The sequence below is a fragment of the Lytechinus pictus genome, chromosome 4 (assembly GCF_037042905.1).
Source record: "Lytechinus pictus isolate F3 Inbred chromosome 4, Lp3.0, whole genome shotgun sequence".
Classification (NCBI taxonomy): domain Eukaryota; kingdom Metazoa; phylum Echinodermata; class Echinoidea; order Temnopleuroida; family Toxopneustidae; genus Lytechinus; species Lytechinus pictus.
In genome coordinates, this window is record NC_087248.1 from 16915074 (window position 1) to 16932825 (window position 17752).

Sequence of the window (17752 nt, forward strand, 5' to 3'; positions counted from 1 at the left end):
GACCCACTGAATCAGCTTGCAGAGCTCTGTTCGCTCCTGAAGATGTGACTACAACCGTGCCTATCCAAAAGCGCTGACAAATACGGCCGCATTGTCACTTGTACGTGATTCCTCCAAATTAGTCCTCAGAAAAGTTTAGTCACGACTCAGTATCGTTCTTGCGGTATACCCGCACGCTTAATATCAGTTTAATAGATACCATGTGCGCGCAAGCATACACAATACAAGGTACTTGAGGCAGAGCTTTGCCGCTATGAAACAAAAGTATCTTTACGCTACGTATAGCTCCAATAGCTCTAGCTTTTGCAGTAGCGTACGCAGAATTTTTGAAAGGTAGAGTTCGAGTTCAATGAAAATTTGACAGAGGTTTTCACTCCCCCCCCCCCATTAGGTCTTTTCATAACAAAAAAATTACAAGCAATTTTTTATTTATCTAAGTGGAGGGGGGGGGGTGAACTCCTGCAACATTCCCTGACCTTACCTCGGTCATTTTTGCTCTATGACGGCCGTGCGGCGAGTAAAAAACAACCGTTTTAACATTTTTTTTTGTAATAGCTACAAACACGTGGTCTGAATAAAAATGGATAAAACAGGTGTTTCCGACTCACCGTACGGCCGCCGTAGAGCAAATATGACCGAGGCATTAGGAACGCAAAATCATGAGGATGGAAACTTGGATAAAGCAATGTTCATTGTTCAATATTTGTTATGACTTCTCTTAATATCATGAAATGGCTGAGCAAATTACTTGTATATTTCTTAAAATAACTCAAAATGATGAAGAAACGAGTATTGATTTGAAATTATGAAATGATGAAGATTGACTTGCATTTTTACATTACAAATTTTTATTTTGCTTCTCAAAAGGGGGCATGGACCGACTGTGCCCCCCCCCCGCCTGCATCCTCCAATGCTCATGGGTACTAGCATTCGTATTTATGCATACAACTTATTGAAATCCTCATCCATTCCCATTTCCCAGTCATGTTCAGTTCTTAATCTCCTTTGTTATTCGTTCTTTGAGTAGTTCGTAGTGGTCAAGAATTTGTTTAAATTATTCTCAAGACCCCAATGCACTTGATTTACTTCGTTTTAGGAAAGATAACTCTTAAAGTCCCTTTGAAGCTTTGAAGTGAATGCCCCGGAGCGACTTGAATGGGTTCGATTAACTACACCGTCTCGCACGTGTTGCGAACAAAGAAGGTGTGAAAATTACAATTAACAACTAACAATAGGAAGAATCCGTTTCAACTGAAGTTATGCAACGATCTCTGATAATCTCTAATTGTGCTTTCTTGACCCCAATGAATCCTCCCAAACCACATTGTCCAATGACGGAACTACTACAAGTAGTCAGCGTTTGTGAAAACGGAATGATGATCGAGGATGATATAATGGTGATGGTAATAATGATGTTGGTGATAATGAAGAAGGATAAGGAGGATGAGGATGAAAGCGGTGGTAATGATGATGACGATAATAACATTTTTTTGTTTTTTAATCTATAAACATAATGATGTGTGAATAAAAAAAGACATTATGATCGTGATGATGACATCGAAAAGAAAGGTAATGATGGCTGATTATGATAATGGTGATGATTATGATTGTAATCCCAACGATGATGGCAATGACAAGAATGGTGATAATAATAATTATAATGTTGTTATAATGGTGATGGTAATAATGATCGTAATTGATCACGATATATATATATTTATTACGACAAGATTGATGATTATGGTAGCAATATAGTGATGATCAGAGGATAATATTTTGCTGTGGGGGACAATAACGATGCACCCTATGAACAAAGGATATATCCTCTGCTCCGCCGCCCGCGGTGATGATTAATGTTTTATGATGATGACGGGGATAATGACAGTGATGAAGGTGCTGAGATTAATTATGATAATAATCCTAGTTTTGATGATTACAATGATTATGATTATGGCGATTGTGATGGCATGACAGTGGGGGAAGGGGCATGCTTGTCGAGATTGAATTTCATTTGAAAATTAAAGGTAGGTCCTAGACTGAACAGTTTCATGAGTGTTTCTCACCAAGGCGAACTTCTACTTCAAGCTAATTACGGAGCTGCAACTCTCTTTAGTTGGTTCGAGATTCGACCCATGAACCTCATATACAGAGAACGAATGATCAATAACCAGGTAACATAATGGTATACGATGTCAATTATGGACGAATTTTTCTCCTTATGTCTATTTATCGTATGGTTGACATCACAATGAGGCAAAATTTGATTGCATGGTGACTTCTTAAAAAAAATCCTAAGTTTGGGATTTTTAAGGGGAAGGTAACACTTATGCTGGATTTTCCCCCAACAAATATGATTTTTGAATCTTGTAAGAATGATGGTTGAGTGAACAGGAATTGTAAATTTAGTGTAGCCTATTCATCTTGTAGACCTAAGCAGTGTGTTTTGTGAGTCGGAGTAATGTGATGGTACCTGTGACAAGCGAGAGGGCGAGATATGGTAAGACTTGGTTGAAAGGGCATTCATCATCTTTTTGTCATTTTACAAATAAAATTCTTATGTATCTCCACCCCCCCTCAATTTCCCAGACCCCTCTCACTTCCTGGATGGTAGCCTATTCAAAACTTATTTGCCACTGAAGTGACCAGTGGCTGATAGTCATTTTTTTCTTCTTTTTATTGAATGATTACCAAGAAATTGACTTGATTATAATTTATGAAATACTTTATTGAAAAACTGAATGTTTGATTGATTACATTGCCCATTGAAATAGTTGATTTATTGATAAATTGTTGATTGATAGGAAAAGTTGATGCCCCAATTATCATTAATTAATTATCATTAATTAATTAAATTAACATTCTGCTCTGGACTTCACGCGTACATGACAATAAAAATCAGTCACTCAACAGAAGGGGAGGGCGAGAGAGAGGGAGGGGGGGGCTAAAATGTTCTGTTGACCCTTTTTCCATCAACCTACTTCTCCCACTTACGTCAAATCTCACCCCCTATTTTCCTGACTCCAATGAACACATGACTGATTACGACCCTTTATGTGATAATCGCTTCTCTTCAAGTCGGATCTGACTTTTAGATAATAGATAATCAACACATTTTCGTTTCACGAGTCTTATTATGGTATCGGCAAAGTGAAAATAAAAGATCAATACAGTCGAGCCATAAGAGAAAAATTACGAGGAAATTAATTACGTGCAAGTCAAATATCTTAAGAGTTCAGAAAATTTTGAATACAATTAGAGCCAGGGGAGGGGGGGGGGGGGGCTTACGAAATAAGGTATACGGGGATGTGCCGCTGAAATGGGTCGCTCTTTTGGAAGAAATCTCCGGGAGATCTCTAAACATGGGGTATGGTTTTATGCTGGAAAATCCCTAAACATGCATGGCCCAAATTTTTAGATACTTGCTTTTAGATACATGGGTTCATGCCCCCAATTTTTGTCTCGCCCACCGGAGGTGAAGGCGAGACTTAGGGATCCAAATGTCGTCCGTCGTCCGTCCGTCACAAATCTAATGACACATAACTCCACAACCGTAAGTCGATTTTCAACCAAACTTGGATGGTAGATGGACTTGGGGGACCTGCATGTTATGCTGCAATCGGAGGTCACATGGTAAGGTCAAAGGTCATTTTCAGGTCAACGTTAAAGTTTACATGCAAGACTCTCTTATGACACCTAACTCCGCAACCGTAAGTCGCTTTTCAACCAAACTTGGATGGTAGATGGACTTGGGGGACCTGCATGTTATGCTGAGACCGATGCGAGGCATATTTCGGAGAGGCATTTTGAGCGTTTTTTAATCGGCGATTTTCACCTTATGTATTATTTTCGTTATTTTTGAATGACCCACTGATAATCCCCACATCGTTACCTTTCCATTGACATATAATAAGACCACATTCATAATCAATATAGTTCTCCTTTAATGATACGCGTACCGCCTTGACCGAACTGTGCGAAGTCTGTGTGGTCTGTGTGTAGACGATAGACCGGCCCGTAAACACTATTTCTTGGGAGTGCATAAACTGTCATAATTAGGTTTATTGTGACATAATAAAATTAATCACTGTAATCAATTAATCACTGGGGCAAAAGATTAAAATGGTACCCACAAAATAAAGGGAAGTACACGAAGTGAAATTTTGTACTTTTTGCATGTCATGGATGAAGACCCTCATTAAAGTATTGCATACGGGTGGACGTTTTTGTGCATAGCTTATTTTGTGTTTGTAAATGGTATTCCGTTCTATAGTCTGAATTCTTAACCTTATATCAATTCTTTTCTCTCTTTTGGGGATTTTGTAGATTAGCATCTATATCCTGTATTTTATGTTATTAATAGTGTTATGTAATCCAGGCCCCCGCTCTCGCTTTTAAAGGGGTCGATGGGAGTCGATTTAATTACGTTGTGAATCTATTGTTCAAGGGATGTGACCCCGCCCCCCCCCCCCTTCAATAGAATGACATCACGAACCAGCAGCAGTGGGCCTTGAACCGATTTGTCTATGCTTATTTATGTTTTATAAATAAATTATCACATACAAATCCTTTACATCAAATGTTCGCCATAAATTACACATCAATGATAATTGATAATATATACTAGGCCAATATTTACATAAGATTGAAGTGATCAGGAAAATGAACAGAGAAAAAAAAGAGAAGCCAGAGTACATTTCATTAAAACAATATCATACTTTTACTGTAGTCATTTACATCGCATTGCATGCCTATATTTATTTTTATTATAATGTGATGTTTGTTTTTAAACTTTGAATAAATAAACTTGAACTTGATTTTGATACAGTGACCTGAATGTTTTCATAATTTTATATGGCCAACCTCTCCTTCCGGCCCTACCGTTCTATTATGTTTCTTCCTCCCATTACAGATCCTCTTCCTCTTTTTCTCCCTCCATCTCGAGTAATCACTTTCTTCCTTTCTCACTGACAATAGGGAAGGGGTGCAGCTCCGATCGCCTCCGTACATCGAGAGGTACACATCGACAGGGCAAAAAAAAAATCCTTTTAATGGAGACCACCCTGCTGATGTCCACGTTTAATGAAGTGCATATACTTTCACAGTATTGACATTTCAGAAACTTTTTAACATTTGCTAAGATTTGATGTACACGAGATGACACTCGAAACTTCTTTTCTAAAATCTTGTACCATTATTTGAGAACTCGGTGTAAATACCAATAAATCATGTAATGGACCTCAACACTCTTCATGTAGTCAGCATGTTCGATTGATACACGTTTGTAAAAAGTAAAACACACACATTAATTATATAATTGATTTATTTGTTTTCTCATGTCTTAAAGATAAAATAGACCTATGTTTTTATCATAAAGACCAGCCGCCATTAACAAATTTAATAAATATCATCCCGTGTCTTTTCTTTGATCGTGTAATGTTTAGAAATATAGCTGCTGCATAATTAGTGTGATTCATTTTTGTTTTGTCAAAATTATCTCATCGGCGATTCCGTTAAAAATGCCCTATAATGGGACCTAGTAGATTACATGTATATTTGTATTTTACGTGCATTAAAGACACCGACAAGCTATGAATCGGCTTGGAGAAGACATGCACGCAACTATAATAGAGTCTATAACCATGGACCTACTAGTACACAGTAGTAACATACAGACCATGAGGCATTCAGCATGTTCAGGGTTTCACATTCAAACCGCTATACGCAATCTATAGCATAACTTCAATTGAAACGGATTTTTCCTATTGTTAGCTGCTTTGTGATTTTCACACCTTCATCCATTGTTCTCAAAACGTGCTAGACGGCGTAATTGACCCAATTCAGGTTCAAGGGGTCGTTATATAGGATCGTTGACTTCAACCAAGGACCTATAGATGTACAGTGCAGGCACATTATGGCCCACTCTAGACCGTTGCATGAAATCACCCGAAATATCTTAAATATTCATGAATGCATAATGAGGGCGCGAAATCTGATGATATTATGGCCTGAAATCTGGACATTTCAAGCACCTTTGTAACTATAAATATGATGCATCAAGTTAATATATTTAATCATTAATGCGAACGCAAACCGTGAGCCAATTTTTTTGATAAACTGTCATGAAAAGGGGATTTCAAGTAGTTTAACTTGTTGACACCTAAAAACAATTTTAAAACATGTCCTGATAGATCGCGCACCAATTTGAGATGATTGTGACTTCTATTGTTTTATTTACGTTTCCAACATCGTCGAGAAAAGACGTATTTAATATTTCTTAACGGAGAACAAGGGATCATAACGAAAGGTATATCAAATCTATTTTAACTTGTTGACACCTAAAAACAATTTTAAAACATGTCCTGATAGATCGCACACCCATCTGAGATGTTTGTGACTTCTATTTTGTTTTATCTACGTTTCCAACATCGTCGAGAAAAGACGTATTTAATATTTCTTAACGGAGAACAAGGGATCACAACGAAAGGTATATCAAATATAATTTAACTTGTTGACACCTAAAATCAATTTTAAAACATGTCCTGATAGATCGCGCACCAATTTGAGATGTTTGTGACTTCTATTCTGTTTTATTTACGTTTCCAACATCGTCGAGAAAAGACGTATTTAATATTTCTTAACGGAGAACAAGGGATCATAACGAAAGGTATATCAAATCTATTTTAACTTGTTGACACCTAAAAACGATTTTAAAACATGTCCTGATAGATCGCACACCCATCTGAGATGTTTGTGACTTCTATTTTGTTTTATCTACGTTTCCAACATCGTCGAGAAAAGACGTATTTAATATTTCTTAACGGAGAACAAGGGATCACAACGAAAGGTATATCAAATACAATTTAACTTGTTGACACCTAAAAACAATTTTAAAACATGTCCTGATAGATCGCACACCCATCTGAGATGTTTGTGACTTCTATTGTTTTATTTACGTTTCCAACATCGTCGAGAAAAGACGTATTTAATATTTTTAACGGACAACAAGGGATCATAACGAAAGGTATATCAAATCTATTTTAACTTGTTGACCCCTCGAAAAATATGTATCACCAATAAATATGAGATGCTACCAACTTCTATTTTGTTTTATCTACGTTTCCAACTTTTTCGAGAAAATGCATCTTTAATATTTCATAACGGAGAACAAGGGATCATAACGGAAGGTATCAAACCTATTTTAACTTGTTGACCCCTAAAAACAGCTTTAAAACATGTTGTGATAGATCGCACACCCATCTGAGATGTTTGTGACTTCTATTCTGTTTTATTTACGTTTCCAACATCGTCGAGAAAAGACTTATTTAATATTTCTTAACGGAGAACAAGGGATCACAACGAAAGGTATATCAAATATATTTTAACTTGTTGACACCTAAAATCAATTTTAAAACATGTCCTGATAGATCGCAAACTATTCTGAGATGTTTGTGACTTCTATTTTGTTTTACTTTCCCTTCGTCAATTACATTTCGTAATGGAGAACGGGGGTTCATAACGAAAGGTATACAAAATATATTTTCACTCGTTCGCCCCTCAAAACAATTTAAAAGCATGTCCTAATCCGCCACCGTTTTGCTTGCACGACTCTCGTAAACACGGATTTTTTTTTTTTTAATTGGTACTTTGTACAGGAAGCTAGCCCCAGGCATCCCCTATTCCCCCCTCTCGTAGATCCGCCCGCACCTCACGCACTGCATTCTCTGCAAAGCTTCGCTGCAAATGTTGATCCGACGTGCACGCCGAACACTGACCTCATTTTATGTGAAGTGTACGCTGGCGCGCTGTGTGTGTGTGTGTGTGTATGTGAACCTGCACTATTCATTGTATTCTCGTGCGACGCTCCGGCGGATTAGCCAATAGCGATCGAGATAATAATTGCCCCGTTCCCCAGCGTGTACGGATTATGCAAATTAGCTTTAATGTAGAATATAACGGTACTTCGTACTAATCTCTTGGAACTCCTTTGCACACTCTCATTATGGAACAATGGCTATGCACGCGTTGGAACGCATTTAGGGTTTTGACGCCTCGCCTTAGCAACACATGCTTTCCAGCTGTCAGAGGTGTACAAATGACACTACTTGCATGCATCTCATAACGATGGGTGAATAGTAGTGTCAGAATAGATAGTGTTATGGGAAATAGTGCAGGTGCTATCATTCTGCTCAGCTCTCCCCCTCTCTCTCTCTCTCTTCCTCTTTTTTTCCCTTTCTCTTTTTTATTTTGTCTCTGTTGTTTTGCCTCATTATGGGTTTAGTCCTCTCTTTCCATCTATCTATATTCATATATCAGGTTTTCAAATTTATGTAGGATGAATTATAAATTGGTGGAGAGCAAGAATAGAAGTACATGTAGTAGTAACGTTAGACATATAAAGCTGAAGATAAATGTATTACTCTGTTTTTGTAAAGTGTATCATAGTGAGTTGCAGTTTGACTAGTTTCATAATTATCTATTCAAATAATTTGCATGACTGTCAGTCCATTGATACTCCATGTACATATATGTATTTTTAGACACAGAATGAGTTGTAGTTGCCTATATAGATTAGGTCTACTTGCTCATAAATGTGCTGTGCTTGTTACTGTTAGATCGTTAGATGAACACCATTATCACAATACATGTACAATATACTTTATTTTAGTTTACCATTTTCTGTATTGCATTTTTTGTATAAAAAAAAATTCTTGTATTACATTATGTTATACACAATGCTGAGCGTACATCACTATGTTTTTTTAGAATGCAAATACAATGTATGCACTATACACCCTTTCAATGATTTTCACCTTTTATTTTTTGTGCACAAAACTCCATTCAAATTTCTTTTTTTTTACTCCCATTAATAATTATTTATGTATGGATTATGTATATTGCAGAGCACCGTATGAACATATTCATTAATATATTATTTTGCTATTGCTTCTGATTGCTGTGACATCCCTTTTCCCCAAGTCACAATCTTTGCATTTCTTTTTCCTCTTGCTTGTCTTAAGACCAAAAGCAAAATTATTATTATAGGACTTGTGTGTTTATCAAATTGCAATGCACATATAGTTTGAGAGTCATGGGACTATGTGAGCCACTTAAGATCGGAACTTGTTGATATTCACATAATAGCGAGTGAAAGCTTGTTGCAAAATTTTGTGTGCTTACATGTATTTTTAATTGAACTTTGAAAGTACATTTAATATTGATAGAACTTTGATCAAAGTTCATTTCAAGTTTGTAAAATCAACTTCACAATTTCACAATCTTTGGTAGTGTTCATGTATACATGTATACAGTAAATGTTCCTGCAATTTTGATTTTGCCTTTCCCTTTTTCCCATCAAGCATTTGATTTATTTGTTTGTTCGAATTTAAAGTCTTAAATGATGTATTTCTTGGGACAACAAAGCTTAAAATTATTTTAAAAGTTATATCTGGTTCAGAATGAACCAAAATTATCAATGGGAGAGTCGTCCATTTTGCATAGTATACACTGTAGTCACATCATTTTCAAATAACATAGTTTGAAATTGGACCAGAGATCACTACATGTAGGTGAATTATTTACACCATTTTCCCTCAAAATTTGAGTTTGGAGGTCTCATCTCCCCAGGAAAATCCGCAATATTTGTTATTTTGTCAGGCATATTTACATCTTATTTATTTCCTTTTATGAATTTCCAGTCCATGGTCAAGAAGAATGTAGTGATGTCATCGGAGGCTATGAAGGAGATGGCAAAGCAAGCCAAGGCTAATCGAGATGAAAGGAAGACGGCGGTAAGGCAATTTAAAATTTCTGTCCTTTTCCCCTCTCTTTTCTGACAATGTTCTCCTTTCGAGCCATTTTGGTGTTGCACGTTAGAAGTCCTGGGTCATTGAGAAAGTTTGAAAATCCTTCTAATTCATGAAATTGCAAAGACTCAAGCCTATACAAGTCTTTTTCAATGGGGTTTGTATTGTCCAAAATTTGTTCTTGTCAAGAAAAATAGTTGACCTTCGAGGTAGAGTAGAATGGATCAACAGAAACCCCTCAAGAATATGACAAGCAAAATCAAAGGTTGTAATCAGCTTAAAAAATGTCAACATTTGCCTCCTTGAGAATTTGGCAATAAATAAAAAAATAGGTTTTCAAGTCCAATGCTTGTTGACATTTTACTATATTTTTAAAATATTTACTTTTCCGGGAAGGAAGACGGGGTGGGGCATATCCTACAAACTCTTAGATTGTTCAGCCCTAATGCATAGCACTAGTTAGGAAAATGAGATAATAAAGGTTTATAGGGGTATCTAAGTGATTGCTTCATACAGATGAAACAATGTGTTGGACATCAACTTGTCTGCTCTGAATGCTTAACCTGAATGAAGAAATATACATGTAAATATTGGAAGCACTTGTATTCTAATTTTTGGCAAATATGGAGATGAAATACAATGTGTAATCTAGTGACATTATTCACTATTAAAACAACTCATCTTTTTCTCATGTGGTTTCTCCCCTTCCAGATGGACAGTAGACATACCTTCATGTTCTCAAGTGTAAGTATATTCTGAAATAGTTATAAAATAAAGAATTAGAAAGATAGTTTAATTATATTTGCGATGAAGTGTTGACATGCTTTTTTCGTTTTCTTTAAATTAAGAATAGATGGCCAAAATAATCTAGACTGACGTTAAATGTATTTGTTTTTAATTTGACATCTACAATTTTATAATCATAGGTTTGTACCTGTCTTTATAAGACTACTCAGTCCTCTAGATAGTAGTTCTAATTGAGGTTTCTATTCATAAAAGTGTGCTCAGTCCTCCAGACACTAGTTCTAATCGTAATTTCTTTCCAGTTAAGGCCTGAACCTATTGAAAAAAGGTCTTCAAATGTGTTACAGAAGCATATTTGAATTAATCGCAATGCAAAATATTAATGCTATTATTCTTGTTGCCGTATCTAGCTTGCCGAGGCATTGAACATGGAACTATCTCAAGTGGAGGACTTCTTGCTTGGAGATGATAAGTTTGACATGATCGGTGAGTTCTTTGCCCAGGATGGACCACGCAAGCTGATGTTCTTCTATCAGGAGGCTACCAGTCGCGACACCTTGTATTCCAGGACAGATACATCCAGCGTCATCACTCAACCAACACAGAAGAAGCTCTTCCTTACCACCGGTACGTTATCACCTCATATAGGCCCTTTAAAGGACACTGAACTCAAAACTTAGTGTATCACAGTATTGACTGGGCCCTGACTTACAAAGAGTTACAATAGATCCAATCAATCTCAAATGTATGGAAATCCATCCATACCATGTTTTTTTCTACAGGAAATTTGCACAATCTCCTGGGTAAACATAGAGAATCACACAGAATCTTCAAGAGAATGATTAATTTATGAATACACATAATATCTAGAAAATATTTTGAACAAATTCGAATGTTAGATGTTGACGTTGCTGGCCGTCCGTAGTTATGATTGATCGGATCAATCGCGACTCTTTGTAAGAGGGGGCCCTGGCTTAGATGTCTCTCATTCGCCTTGGATTTTATTTGTGCCCATATTTATTTTCCCAATGGTACTGTAATATAGAAATATGCCCTATGGAAAAGTCGCCTGGAGCTATAAACATTGAAATTGGAGGCCTGTAAAAGCAAAGAATTAGACTTAAATAGTATTTAAAAAAATGATGGATTACTTGTGGAAAGACCAACCAAGTTAATATTAAAATAACTTCTTGCTTAAATTGACCCTCCCAATTCATTTTCTTGTCCAGGTACATCTGAAGGATTGAATGGTATGTGCTATTTTTTCCTGCGTTCTACCAACAAAGCCATCACATCTGCTAACATCGCTGCCGAGGTGAACTTTGGTATGATGGACTGTACGAATGGGAAGATCCTCCAAGGATTCAAGATGATGCTAGATAAGATCATGATGCCTGCTCTTAAACTACAGGAGGTAATTTGTTGAATTGAATTGAAAACTTTATTATCCTTTACTGGAATTTGCCTTTCACAAAGACAAATATTTACAAGAGAGTGAAGTTTACAAATGAGATGAGAGGTATTAGGGAATTCTGTAAAACAATTAATATTCACAAGAACATTAAATTTACAAATGAGAGGACAGGTATTTGGGAAATTCCATAAAACAAACATTATATGCCCATTTTTGACTTCACTTCATTAACATCTTCAGCCAGCTCTTAATCATTGTTTACCTTGTTCTTACAACAATATGAGAAGTATGGCTTTTAATGATCGAATATTATTTGTACCATAGGAATGAAAATGTTGTAGAGACTAACAAATTGTATTTTAGTATTTATTGATATTTATTAATTTTCCTCGGTCAAACTTTATACCTTATTTGCCATCAAGCCCTGACTGGTCAAAATCACTGACTAACTCCTTTTGAAGTGCATTGGCAATTATATAATTTATGTGATATGTGCGATACAAGAACTGCATTATTATTACTTTACTCTTGTCATCATTCTTCATACCTTTTCTTCTCTTGGTGCTTTGAAACATGTATAAAGCACTTTATAAATTTTATGTACTATTATTACTTGTCTCTGTCAGAATTACTTTATTGTGTATAAAGTGTTATTAAATAATGTACATGTACTGTCTATTCCAATCTTTATTGAAGTAAAAACTAAGTTTTTTAAATTTTATTTCAGAATTGGGGCGAGATCAAGGACGAGAGTCAGGTGTCTGATTTCTTTGAGCAGCTTGAGAAGTTCGTTGGCAGCCTTGGTACGGCGACCTCTAACATGGACGGCAGGGTGCAGCTGTGTGAGCATGAATACCTAGAGACCGTGCTGGATTCACTCAAAACGGCTGCAGACTTCACTGCTGCAGGTAAGGCCATTGAATCTCCTTGGAGTGTGGTTGTTCTTATGAAGTTATTGATGGCTAATCTGATTGTAAACTCATTCAAATACTTCCCTTGCCATCAGAAAATGAGTAAATCCTGTATTTGGAAGCAGTAATAAGAGAGGACATCAATCAATATTTAACCTAAGGCAATTCCATGAAATATGTACATCCGACCCCCTATGTGTGGGACCTTCATGAAATTATCTGTCTCAGAATTCTTGTTCTTTTTACAGTCTGTAAATATGTTCTCAAAAGGACAACGACTTGGTCAGTTTATGAAGTGAAGTAAGAATAGAGAAAAATGGGGGTCGGACGTACAAAAAGGTTGATCATTTTGGAATTGCCCTCAGTGTCAGCTTGACTTTTTTATAACAAAATATTGATAAAAATTACAATAAAGAATGAAAAATCTCCCTGTAATCAGGAATTATCATGGAGGCAGATAAATCATATGACAATATCTTCCATTTAGCTTTTCACTTATGTCTCTTCCTGATGATACACTTCATATCTTAATTGATTGGCCATCAATATCATTTGTTTACGATGACAGCCATTCACCAGATGATATTTTGTTTTTTACAATTTTTAATTTGTATGCCCATTTGATTTTAATACTTGGTGTCAGAAATGCCTGTGTAATAAGTGCCTTATTAATGTTTTGTATCATTATTACCATCATCATCTTTCATTGTACAGCCTCTGTCCCTGACACTGTTGAGAAGCTGGAGGAGCTAAGTATGATGTGGCTGAAGCAGATCGTCCAGGTATTGACGGAGAGCGAGCAGATGCGAAAGGAAGCGGATGACATCGGTCCTGCAGCCGAGCTGGATCACTGGAAGAAACGTATGTCAAAGTTCAACAGCCTCCTAGATCAGATCAAGAGCCCAAGATGTAAGGCAGTGGTCGGTGTGCTGATCGCTGCCAAGTCCAAGGTCCTCAAGCAGTGGAAAGAACTGGTGAGAACCAATTAGAAATAACTTACTTCACTATGTTCATAATATATTTTTCTTTTTCACTCATTCATTATTAAATCTAAATAACAAACAAATATTACAAAGTTAAAACTTAATCTAACTTTTTTTATTAACTATTTAATATTACCATTGGAATTCATTAAGGAAAAAATAGTGAAATACCCTATCGAGTTTGAGTGCAGTGGTACCGGAAATCTGTCAGTAGTTATGTACAATACTAAAAATTACTACAATTTTGATCAGTTGTGCAAATACTCCTTTGTGAAATCTATTTATTTGTACATTGCAAGAGATGCATTACTCAAGTATTGCAAAAATATCTGTGTCTGTATGAATGATTGTTCTCATAGTGTTTATATCTTTTGTATATCCCCCCAGGATCGTCGCATCACTGATGCTGCCAACGAGGCAAAGGATAATGTCAAGTATCTTTACACCCTGGATAAATTCTTTGGACCTCTCGTCAAGTGTGATCCGGTAAGTAGTATGGTGGACATCTGTAACAGTATCAAAAACTTGAATTTAACAGAGATCTCTGTCTTTTTCAAGGGGCTACCATAGCTCAATAAATAAGGCAGCAGGCTTCAAACCACTGACGGGACCAAACAAAGTTCATGCACAATGAAATCAGTTGGTGTTTAACAAAGATTTAAATGTGACTCTTATTGAAAGACGAGAGTCAGGACAACAACACAGTACCATATTGCTATACTCAGGGAACTGACTTCCATGAATCTAACTTCTCTGTTTGTATTTGTTTTACAGACTAAAATCAAAAGCATATTAAGCAAATATATTATCTGTACTTCCTTAGCCCTCCCCTTTCCTGTTGCACCTCGTAATAGTTAACTAGATAGATTGCTCATAATGAATGCTCTGTTTTTTTAAATATTATTATTATTATTACAGAGTGCGATGATCGAGCACATTCCAAGCCTGATGAACGCCATTCGTATGATACATAGCATCTCCCGTTACTACAACACCTCGGAGCGTATGACCTCACTCTTTGTCAAGGTCACCAACCAGATGATCACTACCTGCAAGGCTTACATCAAGAGGGATGTCACCAAGATCTGGGATCATGAAAGGTAACCACTTCTCAAGGAATAAATCTAACATTTTATTCTTTTCTTAGGTCCTAAGGAGGCGTTCTGTCTCAGTTGGTTGGGCGGTGGTCTTGCAATCTGTTGGCCAGGGTTCGATTCCCAATCAATGCGTTAATGCCCTTTAAGAAGATATGTATCCTTACTACCAAGTCCCTTGGAGAGGTTCTTGAGCCATTAGTCCTGTGGTTGCATACTAACAAGAAATCATGCTTTCTTAGCTGCCAGGTACAATAACCAGCACCATCAAAGAAATAATTAATAATATGAATTCAGGAGAGCTTTTCATGAAAATTATCAGCATTGACAGTCAGACATGTGTGCTCCTCAGCCAATCAAAATCAATAAAGTTGTTAGTTCTCAAATGTTGATTAATGTCCTTCCTGAAGGATCCATATATAGCGTAGTAGGGTAGTAAAAAAAAGGGGTGAGAGATACATGTTTTCTGCTGTGTCTTCAAGTGATTTTACCCTCTAAGAGTGAATGATTGGGCTTTCAAACAATATTTCTCTATAATTTGTTATATTTTTAGGCCTGTATTGCTGAAGCGCCTGAATGATTGCATCAAACTCAATGAGGAATACCAGAAGAGTTTCCACCGTACGAAGGAAAGGCTGAAGGAGACACCTGAGGAAAGACAATTTGAGTTCAGGTGAGACAATCATCATTTGAATGCTTATTTATGTGAATACAATCTTAGAAATGATTGCAAAGAAGATGGTATCACTTATTTACATTCCAAATACAGAAAAGCTTGAAAAGCTACCATTATGTAACCAGGAATGAATTTGCCAACCCATAAAATAGGACAAATTGACTCTTCATTCCATGCTGCTACTGCTGTGGCTGCTGCTGCTATTGATAATGATACTGATGGTGGTGGTGGTGATGATGATGGAGATGATGCTGCTACTGCTGCTTTAGCACTTTTGCTCACGATAATTCTAACAATGATGATGGTGATGATGCTGTTGATGATAACAGCAATGGTGATGATGATGTTGCAGTTAATCATTATGGAAACTTTGGCAGATTATTTTCATTATGATGAATATATAACATATTCTTTTCTATATGTATTTCCATGACAGTGAGAACTATATCTTTGGGAAGTTTGACACGTTCTGTCGTCGCCTGACCCGTATTGCTGACCTGGTCAACACTATGGAGAGTCTGAGTGGACTAGCCGATGTCAAGATTGAAGGTATTGACTCTCTCTACATCAGGTTCCAGGGGATTGTAGCTACACACAAGAAGAAGAACTATGATATCCTGGATCACCGCAAGGGAGAGGTAAGAATAAGATTCTCTATTGATATATGGCTTATAAAGTTGGCTTATAAAAATCAGAAATGGATAAGGTCTCTCCAAGTAGTTGTTTAGCCAGTTTGCTAAATAATCATAACCTGGTTATTTTCAATGCCCTTCAGACATACATGTACGTATACATTGTACGTATCTCAGCACTCTTACAGGGTTATTATTAACCTGGTCATTGGACTCAATCAGTGATTCCTGCACACTATTACATGTATGATGCATACACTATATTCAAGTTGGTAGGAAACCCTTCTAACATCATTGGTGCTAACCTCATTCATCTAAGGACAGAACACTGAAACATCAAGATTGAGCTGGTCCTTATGGTCCTGTGCAGCACCACTCATTTTCCAAGAAGATATCATTTGGTGTATGGTGAAGCCTCCACTCCAACACTTTCCCCTGCTTCTGAACTTTTTAATATAAAGCCAGGATTCTTTTAACCACAAATTTCTACAAACTAACTTATTTATGTGCAATTTCATAACATAACCCTTGCTATATCTGACTTTTCTTCTCTTAAAAATTTTCCCTTGTTTCACAAGCTGCTCAAGGCAGGATAATTTTGGAGTAATAGTATTTCACATAAACTTGAAAACAGTGGCAATTGAAGAGCCTACTTACAGAGGTCGGCCTACATTCCTTTGAATCACCCTGACGTTAGTCTTATAACAATACTTGGATATTGTTATTGGAATAATTTTACCTCTTGATTCAAATTGACATTATTCACTCTTGTCTTCCATGTACAGTTTGATCAGGATTACATGGATTTCCGCTCTCAGATTGAGAGTCTTCACAATGCCCTGCAGAACTTTGTAGACAGCTGGTTTGAGAAGCCACTCACGGTAAGTTCTTCTACATTTCCACAAAATAATGATATCTTCATTGCATTAAAGAGAAATGCCAGCAGTAAACACTGATTTCATGAGAAAGTCTGTAAACCAGGCTTAATTGTCAGTATATCATCGAGGATCTAGATCTGGTACAGTTTCATAAACTGAACTTTGTGAAATCTTGAAATCTACGCTGAAAAATGTTCGCACTGGAGATCACCAACACAGATAAGCGCACGTGGGACAGTGTATTATTATTGCCTTGAATGTCGGCCCGACGCTTGACCCGAATCCTGTGCTTATTTGCTGATTTCTCAGCAATTACACAATTTCTTCCAGAATTCTTTGGCACATATGTTTTATTCATACAAACAGACACTTTGGTGGTCATTTCATTGGATTCAGTACGAACTCATTTTGATATCGTTACCACAACTGGCATTTACCTTTAACACTGAATGCTCAAGGCATGTGCGGTCCAACAAATTCTGCACATTCACAAGCTGTTATTTGTGTGAGCGATAGTAGAACCAAGTGCTGCAAGAATTTCAGATCATTCTTTGAGTGAAAAGTCTCATTAAGTAATTACTTTACATTCTTGATGTTGTGAAGATGTATGTTTCTGC

General features: G+C 36.7%; 1 protein-coding gene across 3 annotated transcripts in view; it reads left to right on the forward strand.

The window, feature by feature from the left end:
• Positions 1–17752, forward strand: part of LOC129258920 (dynein axonemal heavy chain 5-like) — a 99084-nt gene that overhangs the window by 4396 nt on the left and 76936 nt on the right. For 2 of the 3 annotated variants that reach the window (XM_064098518.1, XM_064098520.1), the window contains exons 1-11: positions 9697–9788; positions 10515–10547; positions 10958–11174; positions 11777–11961; positions 12689–12869; positions 13587–13846; positions 14243–14341; positions 14774–14955; positions 15503–15622; positions 16062–16263; positions 17043–17138. In XM_064098518.1, the coding sequence (XP_063954588.1) occupies positions 9699–9788; positions 10515–10547; positions 10958–11174; positions 11777–11961; positions 12689–12869; positions 13587–13846; positions 14243–14341; positions 14774–14955; positions 15503–15622; positions 16062–16263; positions 17043–17138 (1665 nt within the window). In that variant the 5' untranslated portion in view covers positions 9697–9698. Of the gene's footprint in view, positions 1–9695; positions 9789–10514; positions 10548–10957; positions 11175–11776; positions 11962–12688; positions 12870–13586; positions 13847–14242; positions 14342–14773; positions 14956–15502; positions 15623–16061; positions 16264–17042; positions 17139–17752 lie in introns of those variants that run through there. The other variant, XM_064098517.1, reaches the window with a different exon arrangement.